Source organism: Genypterus blacodes, unplaced genomic scaffold, assembly GCF_046128005.1.
Source record: "Genypterus blacodes isolate CSIRO-AG114 ecotype Tasmania unplaced genomic scaffold, CSIRO-AGI_Gbla_v1 ptg000062l_1, whole genome shotgun sequence".
Taxonomy (NCBI): domain Eukaryota; kingdom Metazoa; phylum Chordata; class Actinopteri; order Ophidiiformes; family Ophidiidae; genus Genypterus; species Genypterus blacodes.
In genome coordinates this window covers 2,841,913-2,855,000 of record NW_027466874.1, presented here as the reverse complement: position 1 = coordinate 2,855,000, position 13,088 = coordinate 2,841,913, and the positions used below count along the sequence as shown (strand labels likewise).

At 42.3% G+C, this 13,088-nt stretch overlaps 3 protein-coding genes across 6 annotated transcripts in view; 2 read left to right on the top strand and 1 right to left on the bottom strand.

Moving 5' to 3' along the window:
- LOC143003725 (glutathione hydrolase-like YwrD proenzyme) overlaps nt 1-2,048 on the bottom strand; it is an 8,773-nt gene extending 6,725 nt beyond the window's left edge. For both annotated transcript variants that reach the window (XM_076154526.1, XM_076154527.1), the window contains exons 1-4: nt 1,898-2,048; nt 1,218-1,371; nt 987-1,140; nt 1-73 (exon numbers count right to left, since the gene is read on the bottom strand). The exon at nt 1-73 is cut by the window's left edge and continues 134 nt beyond it. In XM_076154526.1, coding sequence (XP_076010641.1) covers nt 1-73; nt 987-1,140; nt 1,218-1,371; nt 1,898-1,997 — 481 coding nt within the window. In that variant the 5' untranslated portion in view covers nt 1,998-2,048. The remainder of the gene's footprint in view (nt 74-986; nt 1,141-1,217; nt 1,372-1,897) is intronic.
- A 1,091-nt stretch (nt 2,049-3,139) lies between these two features.
- Nucleotides 3,140-6,504, top strand: tm4sf4 (transmembrane 4 L six family member 4). Its single transcript, XM_076154555.1, has 5 exons — nt 3,140-3,698; nt 3,895-3,984; nt 5,104-5,249; nt 5,483-5,669; nt 5,976-6,504. The coding sequence occupies exons 1-5, from the start codon at nt 3,528-3,530 to the stop codon at nt 5,991-5,993; spliced, it is 612 nt and encodes a 203-aa protein (XP_076010670.1). The 5' UTR covers nt 3,140-3,527; the 3' UTR covers nt 5,994-6,504.
- A 2,038-nt stretch (nt 6,505-8,542) lies between these two features.
- Nucleotides 8,543-13,088, top strand: part of fnbp1l (formin binding protein 1-like) — a 33,354-nt gene continuing 28,808 nt past the window's right edge. Inside the window, exon 1 of one of the 3 annotated variants that reach the window (XM_076154499.1) lies at nt 8,543-8,793. In XM_076154499.1, coding sequence (XP_076010614.1) covers nt 8,770-8,793 — 24 coding nt within the window. In that variant the 5' untranslated portion in view covers nt 8,543-8,769. The remainder of the gene's footprint in view (nt 8,794-13,088) is intronic. The other 2 variants (XM_076154498.1, XM_076154496.1) reach the window with 2 other exon arrangements.

The following is a 13,088-nucleotide window of genomic DNA, read 5'->3' as shown; positions in this document are numbered from 1 at the left end:
CCGTTACCTCAGCAACAGGAAACCCCACCTCTGCCAGCTCCACGGCCCCGCCTAGCAACTCCTGCAGGGACAGCTGGGAAAAACAGGCAGAGGAAACCCATGCTTATTACCTCACAGGAAACCTCACTAAGCAGGAAGCGTGAGTAACTTCCTGTTAGGGTTTTCATTAGCTCGCATAGGGAAAGGATCCACATCCGGATCCTCCTTCATTATTAAATATCAATCCCATGATTCATGCATACCAGGAGTCTCTTGTTGATGTGCAAAAAAAAATCCAGAATTTGGCTCTTTGACCAGACCGAAAGAAGCAATCATGAACTTCAGCGCGCTTGACTGAAATCTTTCGGAGCCTAATTCCGAAGCTAATGAAAATGAAGAGATGAGCTCCACCTACTTCCTTCCCATCATGCCACAGGGCAGCCTCCCAGTGATGAGCTCCACATACTGTTAAGCAGTTTCCAAATAGATTGAACAAGGACTCAAAGAAATCTGACCTTAGAGGGACAAATTCATGTTGTTTTGACCAAATTAAGTAAAGGCCGAAATATAGGATGAGCCCATTGACGGTTTGTTGGCGCCTTGTTTATCCCGACATCACTCCTAGTGATCAAAACAGAAACAAAATAACACACACAGCTGTTTAGCAGTGTGTACACTCAAGTTGTTTATGTCACGTCAATGATTATGTTAGATGTGCTCCTGTACTATCAAACACACACACACACACACACACACACACACACACACAGATCTACATAATAACAGACGTATTGTTTGGAGGAATAAGCTGTTATTATTTTTTTTTATTATTATACAGTATATTGTACTAGTAAAGAGTTATGTGTCACTCCTCCGCACATTTTTTTGTAAAATGTCTGCTTGGTTTATGCAATACTGACTTCATCCTCAGTATTCAACTTATGCTGACCTCTTCTCGATTACTTTCTCTACTGCATAAACAAAAACACAAACCCGTGCAGTCAAACCTCGTGGCTACCAAACAGCTGTGCAGTGTCACACCAGCACGCAGCCGCTCCAGGCACTGTGACATTCAAGGCATCAAAGCGTGGAGGAGGCGCCTCTGCACTGTAACCACGACCTTCCATGAAGTCTAAGGTCTGGGCTCTGGATGAACGACCACTGGGGACACATAAAGATAAACATGTGTAGCAAACATTTTCCAGGAGAGAGTCTGTAAGACATTTAGGAACACACACCTGCCGTTAATCCCACTGATCTCTCCCGTGTTTCCATTATAAAACAAGCAGAAGGCGTCTCCACCAGGACCGGTGCTGCACGGCTCTGTTACTGCCAATACCGCCGCCATGGCAACCGCTGCATCTGCTGCATTTCCACCTCGTTTCAGAATGTCTGGACACATGAGTGATTGACGTGAATAACTTATTGGTTAAAACAAGAACTTCTTTATTGTGAATACGACTTTAGTACTACAAAGTCCTTATACGGTTTAATCAGATGATATAATCAAATATGCCCATGAAAGACTGAAAACTCTCTAGGTGTTCCTTATAAAGTGATTTTACTCATGTACTTCTTGTACTCTCTGCTGAATCCCCCTGAGCTTCACACGTCAATTTATATCAGTGTATTTCAAGGGTCGGTCCATATGGTTTGACATATGGGCACTACTGTGATGACGTTTTGTAGAAGTAATATACAGTAGATCCTGATTTTACTCACCAGCCCATTGACGTCTAACTAGAAAACTTTACATGTCAAGTTTAAGTTATTATACATATTAAAGTTCCCTCTGTACTAAACACATATGTTAATGTGTTTAGTGCAGAGGGAACTTCATCCTATGGCATCACAGGGTTCATTTACCACTGACACGTCTGTCTGTCTGTGTGTCTATCTATCTGTCTGTCTGTCTCACCCAGTCCGGCGGCAGTAGCGAGCCGCTGGTTGCTCGCCGCACAGCCTTGTAAACAGACAACAGGTGAGCGGCGAGAACAGAACTTCAGCTCCGTGTCCATGTTGCTAAACCGTTTGGCTGCCTGGCGCTGAAGCTGCAGGGGCCAGGGGGATTGACACTCTGATCAGTGAATCAGGCATCGATTATGTGTTTTCAACCAGGACAGCAGATAGGAGAGCCGGATCCCAGATCACATCGATGGACTCGTTTCAAACAGCGGGAACTAAATGAATAATAGTAATGTTTTTTAATGATAATAACAAAAACATGATGTCAAACATAGATGTCAAGTTAATGCTAGTTTGATCAATTCAGACAATCAGATGAAGTTATAGTTTCCGATTCATCGAACCTGCATGTTTACACACAAAAGCAGCATCACACAGTGAAAGATTTGAACTGTATTCATCCACCTCATATTGCCTCTGTGGTTCTATCAGTGCATCCACAGCTCAGCCTCCATGTTTCTCACCTCCAGCAGCCTGTAACACCTCATTCATTCATGTTACACAGCTCGGTCACAGCATTACACCCTCCGTTATGTTCCTAATAATGACTATCTAACTTGATAACAAAGCAGTCATAAAGGCAAACAGAGTTATATCTTCTTTGTGTCACTACGCCAACTGTTGTCAGCGTTCCCTGCTTGCTACAAAGTCGTTTACCCACAAGAACACGTCAAGGTTTTCAATCTGAAAAGCAACAATGTGTTAACAATATAAAAATATCTATGAAAATATATGAAATATCTATAATATATGAAATAATGCATCATTATCATCAAGAAGCTGTATCATAGGCATGATAACGTTGTAGAATACCCTACTACATTATTCCTCATTAGACACACCCAATTCTGCACAATGGATGACACATTGATCAAACTAATTTGTGACTAATCTGGCCAGTGACTGGGCCTGCAGTAGGTGCTGGGCGGCCATGAGGGCCCTGCTGTATCGACCAACTGCCTCACACTTCCTCTCCTGTCTCCATGCACACAAAACACAAAGTAGAACATTAACCAGTGTCTTCATCGGCGTGAACACACAAGAGCGAGTGTTCCTACATGAACGCATGTGTGTGTGCATGCAAACACAGGTGCGTGTGTGTGTGTGTGTGTGTGTGTGTGTGTGTGTGTGTTCATGTTGCCGTATCAGGGCTGCTGTAAAAGTAAAGCAGTGACATCACAGGGGGGGTATAAAGCAGACAGCTAGGGCAGGCATCCCACAGAGATCAGAGCTGGAATACCAAACGTTTTGGGGTGAAAAGGCCGAACTACAGAGGTACAGGGAGTGTTTTTGGTGGTGTTCTGTTAAGAAATACCCTTCAATTTGAGATAAGAGGCAGAAAGAGGAGCTCCAACAAGGTGTCGGATTTGATGAGTAGCCGACTCAAAGTGGACACCAACTTTACAGACTGAATATAACCTTCAGTTCTAGACAATTCCAACCTTTTTCACTTGTCAAACCTGTATTTGACGAAATTTTTTGAACTCCAATTCCACCAAATATCCATTTCAAGGACAAAGAAACCTTTCACAGTTACTTGGAGTGGAGTCAGGATCAGAGGTGGTGTCAGCATCAGAGTCACGATGTGCTCAGGCGGCTTCGCTAAGTGTCTGGGCATCTCTCTGATCCCTCTGGCCATTGTGTGCGTACTGTGCAACATCCTGCTCTTCTTCCCGGGTGGAACTTCTGTCGACACAGATCACATCACGGAGCAAGTCTTCTATTTTGGAGGGATTCTGGGATCTGGAGTGTTGGTGTGTACACTGAAATTACAATAATAGACCCAAACAAATGGCAGCAATTTAGTTGGACCAGAAAATATGAAATGGATATTTGAATACATCAGAGTTGAAGTTGTACATTGGATTATTAATTTCATTGATAGCTCACTGTAATATGTGAACATTTCCCCATCTGTGTGTGTGTGTGTCTGTGTGTGTGTGCCAACAGATGATCTTCCCCGCTCTGGTCTTCCTGGGTCTAAAAAACAACGACTGCTGCGGTTGCTGTGGCAACGAAAGTTGTGGCCGCAGATTTGCGGTGAGGAGAGGTTTCACTGTTTTGCAAGGATAAAGTTACAATGTTAACGTCATCATACAGGTGTTGACTGATAAGTTCTGAGCCTGACCAATATGAAAATAAGAGCTGTGATGCTTTCTGTGGATGTTCTATATACAGTACAACTGCTTAGACGTTTTGCACTTCAGCTTCATTTGTGCAAAGGGAATTGAATATAAGTTCAGTGATTATGTCTACTGTCTACTTTGAACCAGCTCAGCCTTTCACTGGAACTTGTATGGGCCCAGATGATGATGTCATCCCCATTTTGGAGGAGTTTCTAGTTAGCCAAGGAAAGAAAGTGCTTTTGTGAAACTGGCATTAAATCACAAAATAATGTGATTGTTAAAGGAAGGTTATGTTTAAAAATAACAAATGAACTCAGAACATGTTCGTTGGGCTCATAACTTATCAAGCAGCAGTCATAACTGTACTGTATTTGTACCTGAGATAATGAATAACAAACACAATGGAACTTTTTATAAACCCAGTATGATTTACACAGTAATAAATACACATCCATATGCACACACAACTCAAATATATGCACACTGCACAGCACTGCACCCTCCATAAGCAAACATCATAAATGCACACGCACACGCACACGCACACACACACAAGCACACACACACACACACACACACACACACACACACACACACACACACACACACACACACACGCACACAATTTGGGATTTGAATCACTATAATGAGAGGTTCATTGTGAAAGTGTGACTTTCTCATGAGTTTGCGACACAGAGGCGTCATTGTGCTGCTTCAGACGCACATGCTGATCGATTCTTCAGGAATGTGTAGGTGTGTGTATGAAAAGAATCAGCAAACAAAAGTCGGTCACATTTCACACAGACACACACACACACACACACACACACACACACACACACACACACACACACACACACACACACAGATAACATCTCAGTAGCTCTGTGTTGGCAGCATCGCTCTTTGTGACCTTCACTAACACATCCAGGTTTCCAACTCTTCACACACAGAATAAGATCATTGTCTAATTATTTGATTTATATTGATTTATCCCATCGGTAACTTCTCAACCATTCATTCTTCTCCGCAGATGCTGAGCTCCATACTGTTTGCAGGTGTGGGTGTTTTAGGGGCCGGTTACTCAGTCATAGTTTCGGCTGTGGCCATCAACCGCGGCCCCCTGTGTTTGGTTAGCATAAATAACACGGTGGAATGGATGCATCCCTTCTCAAATGGGTGAGACACACACACACACACGCACGCACACACACACACACACACACACACACACACACACACACACACACACACACACACACACACACACACACACACACAGAATATACAGCTCTCTTGACCTGTTTGTTACAGGCGGAGAAGTTTGTAGAAGCCAGAGCACCTGGAGGAAACCCACCCAGATGAATAATGAGGGAACATGCAACTTCTCTCTCTCATCTCTCTCTCTCTAGTGACTATCTATCAGACAAAGCTTCCTGGTCGGAGTGTTTGGAGCCAGTGGACGTGGTGGAGTGGCATCTGTCTCTGTTTTCTGTGCTGCTGGTCATGGGTTTGATTCAGATCGCACTGTGCGCAATCCAGGTGTTGAACGGCCTGCTGGGAGCTCTGTGTGGGGACTGCTGCGGCTGCTGTGGAGAGGTCCGAGTGTGTATGAGTTTAGTTCAGTTAAGCTTAGAATTACTGAGCTGGTTGTGGTTGATTTTAATCGAGTTCTGTTGAGTCAAGTTACATTAAGATTAACTGTTAACATTCAGTGGCTGAAAAGTGTAGAAGAATCACACTAAAACAACCCAAATTATACTCAATAGATATCTGTAATTTGAACATTGACTCATTTGGTGAAGTTGTCGAGATTAACTCATCAGCTCTAGTTTAAACTCCACTTCAAACATGTTTAAACAACAGAACTGGATACAAACTGAAATTACTTCTGATGTTTTTCAGAGTGATGGAGCCGTCTGAAATCCTCACAGTTCCGTCAAGCTCTGATGGCAGCAGTGTTTCCTGGATGGATTCTCCTTGAAGCTGTTGCTTTGTCTGTCCTCTATTTACTATTTACATTAAGATATCATTCAAATGACTCCTTATCTCCATCTAACTCCTCCTAAAAGTCAATCCTCTTTTTTTTGGAGCTGTTTGTTTATCTGGTGCAAAATATCAGTTGTTCAATTGGTTGATTGTTTTTCTATGTTTCTGATGCAGTCCATAAAATAAACACACAATATGCTAATCGTTTGTTGGAAATAGCAGCTTTATCTTAGTAATCTCATTTTATGTAGTACACCAAATACTGTAATGAGTGACTTTCCTTTTGCTACATTATTTGCTCCTATTAATACATTTCTAATGATGAAGCAGTGGGTCACTTAAACTGCCTGCTTCTCTAATACAAACTCACATTGTGCATGTTTAGGTTTGTTTTAAATTGTAATGACTTTTTGGGAAAATGTTAATTAAAATAATACACAAATAAGGTGATCTGGGTGTATAGTGTGTATAGAGTGGGGAAATAGCCGTTTCCTTGGTGAAAAAAACATGAATTATTGTTATTTAGTTATTCTAAAGCAAAGAAAAAAAAGCAAATGATTCAATGAGACAGGATCTTACTGTAACTTCTCTGTCGAGACCAGAAATTGTGTTTACTGCTGTAACACTGACCCCTGGTGGTACATATGATGTACTGCATTGTATTTGCGCCGTCTCAATGGCTTGAAATGGATCCAGGAATGTTGAGAGGATAAAGTAATGTATGGTAGCGTATTGGGGACTATGGGGGGTTAGGAAACTTCCCATCATGCCTTGGGGCGGGGTGTTTACGTTTGGTGTGGTGTGTCTTACTATTTCTGAATGTTCTGTTTAATTGTTTAGTAGTAGGTAATATTCACATTTGGATTGTTATTAACAGTTATATTAACGTGAGCCAAGTGTTATCTTATGCATTACTAAGCCGTGCCTTGCTACAGTATGTTAAAGTAGCAGCTATGTGGTTTAATCAGCAAATCAAGAGAAGAGGATGGACTGAAGATAAGGCCTCAAATGAAGCTGCACAGGAATAGTAAAAATGATGAAAGTGACAAACTAGAGAGGCAATATCACTCATCCTGACGGGAAGGAATTTTGGAGGAGGATTCTGAAATAGAACACAAAACATTTTTAATCTATGAACCGGCAGCTCGTAATAATGTCATTATACAAGAATGTGTTCAGAAATGATTGTATATAAAACTGGCAACGTTCAAATACATGAAATTTTCTTGAATTTGACATTTTGACAACAATTGAGCAAAGCCTGTCAGGAAATAAAATGCAGTAAATCAACAGGTTAAAGTTCATAATAAAGAACGACAGCGCCACCTACAGAACAATGAAGCGCTCATGTTAAACAAAGTGCAAGACAAAAAAGAGACCCAGTGATAATAGAGATAACCGAACGTTTAAATGATAAGTTATCGTTGCATTTATTATTTTGTGATAACTTTAATTCTATACACCTTTTTAACCAATTATTCACCAATCACCTAATGTTCGCTTGTCAGTACTGCTAATCAATGACAAAGCGTCTTCACTGACAAAATAAAAATACATTTTAACTGCTGTAATAATACACAAGGTAGCCTGTTGTCAGTGTGTAGAATGTAAAATGACATTTTATTTATTGGATTATTTTGTTTTTGTCATGAAAATCACAAAATCCTGAATATTTGAACAGGCGGAAATGACCCTGCATAAATCCTTGTTCTTGACGAAAGGGATAGACGTAATGACACACTCTGGCCGCTAGAGGGGGATGGTTGCTCACATTTAACTGCGAGATATCGGTTCCCAGAGATCAATTTCCAAAGGTGATTTTTAAAAAATCGAAGCCAGAGTCGTCCGCAGGATGAAAGCACGTAAACCCACTGACATAGGAACGTAATAATGAGAACATAATATTTATTGAGTATCATAAAAATCTTATCACATAAATTAATTAAACACCGTTTACCACTTAGATTTTGAAATAGTAATCATTAAAGATAATCGTTTAATGACATCTAATACTGTTATAGATTTTATTCTTATTCCACTTGTATTTGTCTCAGACATTCGTGCTGAAATGCAATTGGTAGTTTTTCTTGCTGAGTAATTATCATGTTTGGGGGTGAAAAACTCATTAGTTCGTCATCATGCACTTGAACAGCCTGCAGCCTCATCACATATTGGCCCATTTTCTCATTTTTCCATGAACAAATTCATGTTCTCAAGTCACAATCAGCTGATGTCAACGTTACAACTCAAAACCTTCTTCATATCAGCTGTGTTTCATCACTCATCCTCACATGCATTCAATACAAATTATGACTTTACTCATAATGGTTTGCTACATTGCAATCAGGGAGGGATTTTTTGCTCCCTTATTACATTTTTTAGGGGTAAGAACATAAAATATGTGGACTATTTATCCCTTTGGTTCATGACCTTTGTGATTGTTGCATCGCTTCATTCGTTTTTACTATCTGTTCTAAAATAACAGCAAAACAGCGTAGACTACTCAATGGTGTTTGGGGCCCCTGGTTTGTGCGGCCCTGCTGGATAAGCGAAGGGAGGGGTGTGTGTGTGTGTGTGTGTGTGTGTGTGTGTGTGTGTGTGTGTGTGTCAGGCAGGCAGGACCGGAGGAGTCCCAGCAGCGGCAGTTTGGGAGAGTCAGAGCGGGGAAAGCTGCGTCCTAGCCGGGTGAACTCATCAGGAGGAATCCGCCATGACTTGGGGAACGGAGCTGTGGGTACGTACGATCACTTTCACGTGTGTTTCTCACCTGTTTGTTCAGTGTTTTGGCATGTATTACACACACACTGACGCACGGTCACACACATATACACACACGGGGTTGTTAATCTGTGTGTGGAGCCGCACCATGTTACCTTTTAGCACCGCGTCAAAGGCGAGGAGCTAACGTTAGCCGGCGGTGCTAAGCTAGCTGGTCCACCCGTATGTGCACCTCCGCGGCGGTGACAGCGGCGAACAATAGAGAAGTCTGCCGACACACGGGCGGCGCGGCCGGGGCGGGTCACGCTGCCCTCACACGGCGACTCTCACTACAGTTTGGTGAAATATCCTCCATGTTGTGTTGGTTTAGTGTTTGTACTTGTAGGTGGTCGTGTATTGTCCTGGCGGCGGCTTGTGGGCGTCACACCCCGCCTCAGAGACTTACCGGGGGGCTCCGCCGGACCAGCGTCCCGCTCGGTGCCCGCGGCGTTCACGTCTTATCGGACTTCTCAGCTCTTTGGGTCGTTGACTCATCTCCATGTTTTCTTTGTCGTCTCAGGTCTCCACTTAAATTTCAGCAGAGTGGACATATTACATCACAAAACAAATAGAACCGTCCGCCAACGACTCTTAAACTGTCCTGAGTCTTCATTTCTATTTATTACCACTACTAGCCAGATTAGAATATCACATTTCATTCCCATTGAGTCATAATCGAGCTGCACTGATCTTTGTGAAATACAGTATCAGGGTTATCTTTGGGTGTGTGTGTGTGTGTGTGTGTGTGTCCATTTACACAAGCCTAATGTGTCAAATGTGTTTAAAAGCTTTTTGTTTTACTTTTATCTAAAGTAACTACAGCATAGGCTTTTTGTTTTTATAAGATGCTGCAGTGAGCATGAGTATATACTATTGGGGTGTTGCTGCCTAGATGCAACTAGGTGTGTGTGAGTGTGCGTGCGTGTGAGGGAGGAGGGGGGTTTGGGTGAGAGGAGGTAATACTTCACTGATACTCCTACTGTAAGCTGACCTTGGTGGTTATTATGTGCAGTTACTGTAGTTTAAATGTAAGCTAATTTTCTGCTTACTCAGCCCTTGAATGTATCACGACCAGAAACAAAAACACAAGTGTGAGCTGTTCTGTGGTGCAAAAACACACTGGAATGTTCTGATGTGAGATTTTTTCTTCAGGATTTTGGTTTTTGGATGCACATGTCCCATTTGTGTCCCCCACCTTCTGTTAGTTTGGAGAGGATCTCTCCATGTGTTGGTCCACAGAAAGAGACGCCAGCAGCCAGCTGAGACAGATGGACAGACTGGAGATGATCAGACATCTGAGCGATTACATTTGACACAATAACCGTTTATAACTTCTTTACAAAACCAATTCATGCTTCTTGTAGATGTAGATATTTGAGAGTATGAGGGAATGTAATAATGGGTCTTCTACTGACTGATGACATAAAGAACCACTTTTGCCAAAATCCCTCAAATTAGTTGGATCAGTAGTGGCAGCTGCAGTGCTGAGGCAGGAGATTTAAGTTTATTACCAGCTATAGTAAATAAAGATAACACATTCTCACAAAATTGTTGGAAATCAAATAACTCTAAACTAAAAATGATTGAATATAGGCCGACATAATAGATCACCATGTACTACAATTACATCACTGTTTGAGCTCTTTCAGTCTGTTTTTTGAGCAGAACGGGACTCGATGACACTGGGAGTGTGTAGGTGTTGTGTTGTGAACCTTTTAAGATAAGATAAGATCAAATTCCATGCAATCACATGCAGTCACTTACAATCACACAGATTTGAAATGCATATGTACATATGTAACACAACACACACATGCTTCTTACAGAGGTGACGCAGTTGCGTGAAACACACACGTTGGGAAGAATGTCCATATCAGGAAAGTGCATACATTGATTTTCAGTATTATCAATGTCATATTCAAATTTGTGCACATTTTTGGAAGTTTTCTATGATTGTTTAGTCCCATAAAACTCCCTTTTTATGTGTGCTTTGTTTTGTTCAGTGCTGCAGTGAAGCGCAGTATGATCTGCTGAGTGCACACTGGTTGACGGAGCTCCATAATCCCCTGAGCGCTCTGATGAGATTAATTTGTTGGCTGCTTGATGTCAGATCACAGATGATTGGCTGTCTCATATCAGATTACAGATTATTGTCTGTTGGAGATTTAAAGCACTTGATGGGTCGTCAACCTTTTACAGATCAGCGCCTAATATCATTGCTTCATGCAGACTCGGGATTGCACAATAAATCATAATGCACTGTATGGATTGAACAAGGTTGCCTACCTAACTGAAATGTTGTATATTTAGTTTGTGTGTCTGTATGTCTGATAATGGTTGTGCAATTCTCTCAACAGGTATAGTATAGTGTATATACACACAGTACCACATTACCTTGTGCCAATCTCAGCGGCCTCAGTTTGTTCTGTGTAGTTTGGTGCATTTTGGAAGCAGTCCAGGCTGAGACATTAAAGCAACACAGGAACATCCTATTAGTGAGCTGGCTTCCTGCCCTCTGACAGATGCACATACAGTAGGAAGTGGTTGTCTGAATTGAGACCGTGTGTCTGCGTGGGAGTGTGTGCTTCTGCCTGGCTGCTGCCATGAGCGGGAGGCCGGGTGAAGTGGGGCAGCCAAGTGTGAATGGAGGACAAGAAGAGGCGGACGGCCGGTCGTTTCTCCTGATGTGCCAGAGTGAAAGACGAGGATAAGTGCTGGGAGAGTGGAGGAAAGAAGACGGCTGTTCATTGATTCACTTTGGATATTAGTTGGACTTCTGTCAGGACTTGACTGGACGAACTCTGACACAGATGGAGCAGTGAACAGTCTCTTGTAGGGTCTAAAGGTATCCTGTGAGTTTGCTGTTCTCTGTGTGACATGTGTTTTGTGGATTTGGAGTAGACTTGATGCTGCGTCCTGACGCGTCCGGTGGGAGACGCTGTGGCAGAATGGGGGTGCTGGCGTTGCTTGGGAGTGTCATCTGATACTCGGAGCGAGAGCGTTGTTTGCATGCTTGGCTGTGAGTCAAGCATATTCAAAGTGGCCGCCGGACTTCGACAAGGCTGCTCCTTATTCCCATTTGTGATATTTATAGATGAGTATGAAGGTCTGGAGTGTGTCCAGCTCGGTGACATTCCGGTGCTGCGGAAAGATGCTCTCTTGATCCTGTAAATCCTTTTTGTCTCTTTTTGCAACAAGGAGTTTGTGTTTTTGCTTAGGAAGGTTTGTTTGTGAGCAGGAGTACTCAACAATTCCCTAAGAAAATGAACTGAACTGAACTGATCCCTGGGTGGTGAAGGAGGTTATGGCCCGGGGAAGAACCCTTCAGATTGTGGTGCCGACCAGGAGCTATGAGCTTTAATCAGTTCCTTTCTAGTATGGAGATGATTTCTTTTGTTTGTGTCTCTACAAACCTTGGAATATGTAGAAAGTTGTGAAATATCATCACAGCAAATGGAAAAACGCTGTAAGAGAAAAGAAGGAGTAACTTCTAAAGTTACACATCTTACTGCATAGCCAACGAGATTATTTGCATGTTGTGTTTATGCAGTTTTGGGTTTCATATTTGTGACCACACATGAATCAAACACAGTTGAGCTGAATTTCCCAGCAGCCCAGTGAAATAAAGGAATAATAAGCACTTTAGTGGCAATAATATTTTAATTCCATCCAATTGAGCTGAGAGATTATAACTAAATAAAGACTATAAAGATATTACAGTGGTGACCGTGTGTGTGTGTGTGTGTGTGTGTGTGTGTGTGTGTGTGTGTGTGTGTGTGTGTGTGTGTGTGTGTGTGTGTGTGTGTGTGTGTGTGTGTGTGTGTGTGTGTGTGTGTGTGTGTGTGTGTGTGTGTGTGTGTGTGTGTGTTGCTGACTGCTCCCTGTGATTGCGCTGGCTGTGATCTCCCCTAGCAGACACATACACACACACACACACACACACACACACACACACACACCCTCACCTTATTTGACCTCCTCAGCCTTTCTTGTTTCCCGTTATGAGCAGGTTTTTTTGGCTTTACATGAAATCATATCAGCTGTGGAGGATTTGTTTCTCAGCCAAGAAAAGGAAATGTGGGAAAACCGGCATCAATTCCCAACGTGCGTCAAGTTGTTATTTTGTACTGACAAAATAAACAACCACAGCACAAAGTACAGAACAGTTAAAAAAGACTAACTTGGTTAACTTAGTGAAGTTTGAACACTTGGCTATATATTGATGAGCTTGCTCTTCATCGTTAAAGTGCCTCCGAGTGGTGGCTTCCTCCT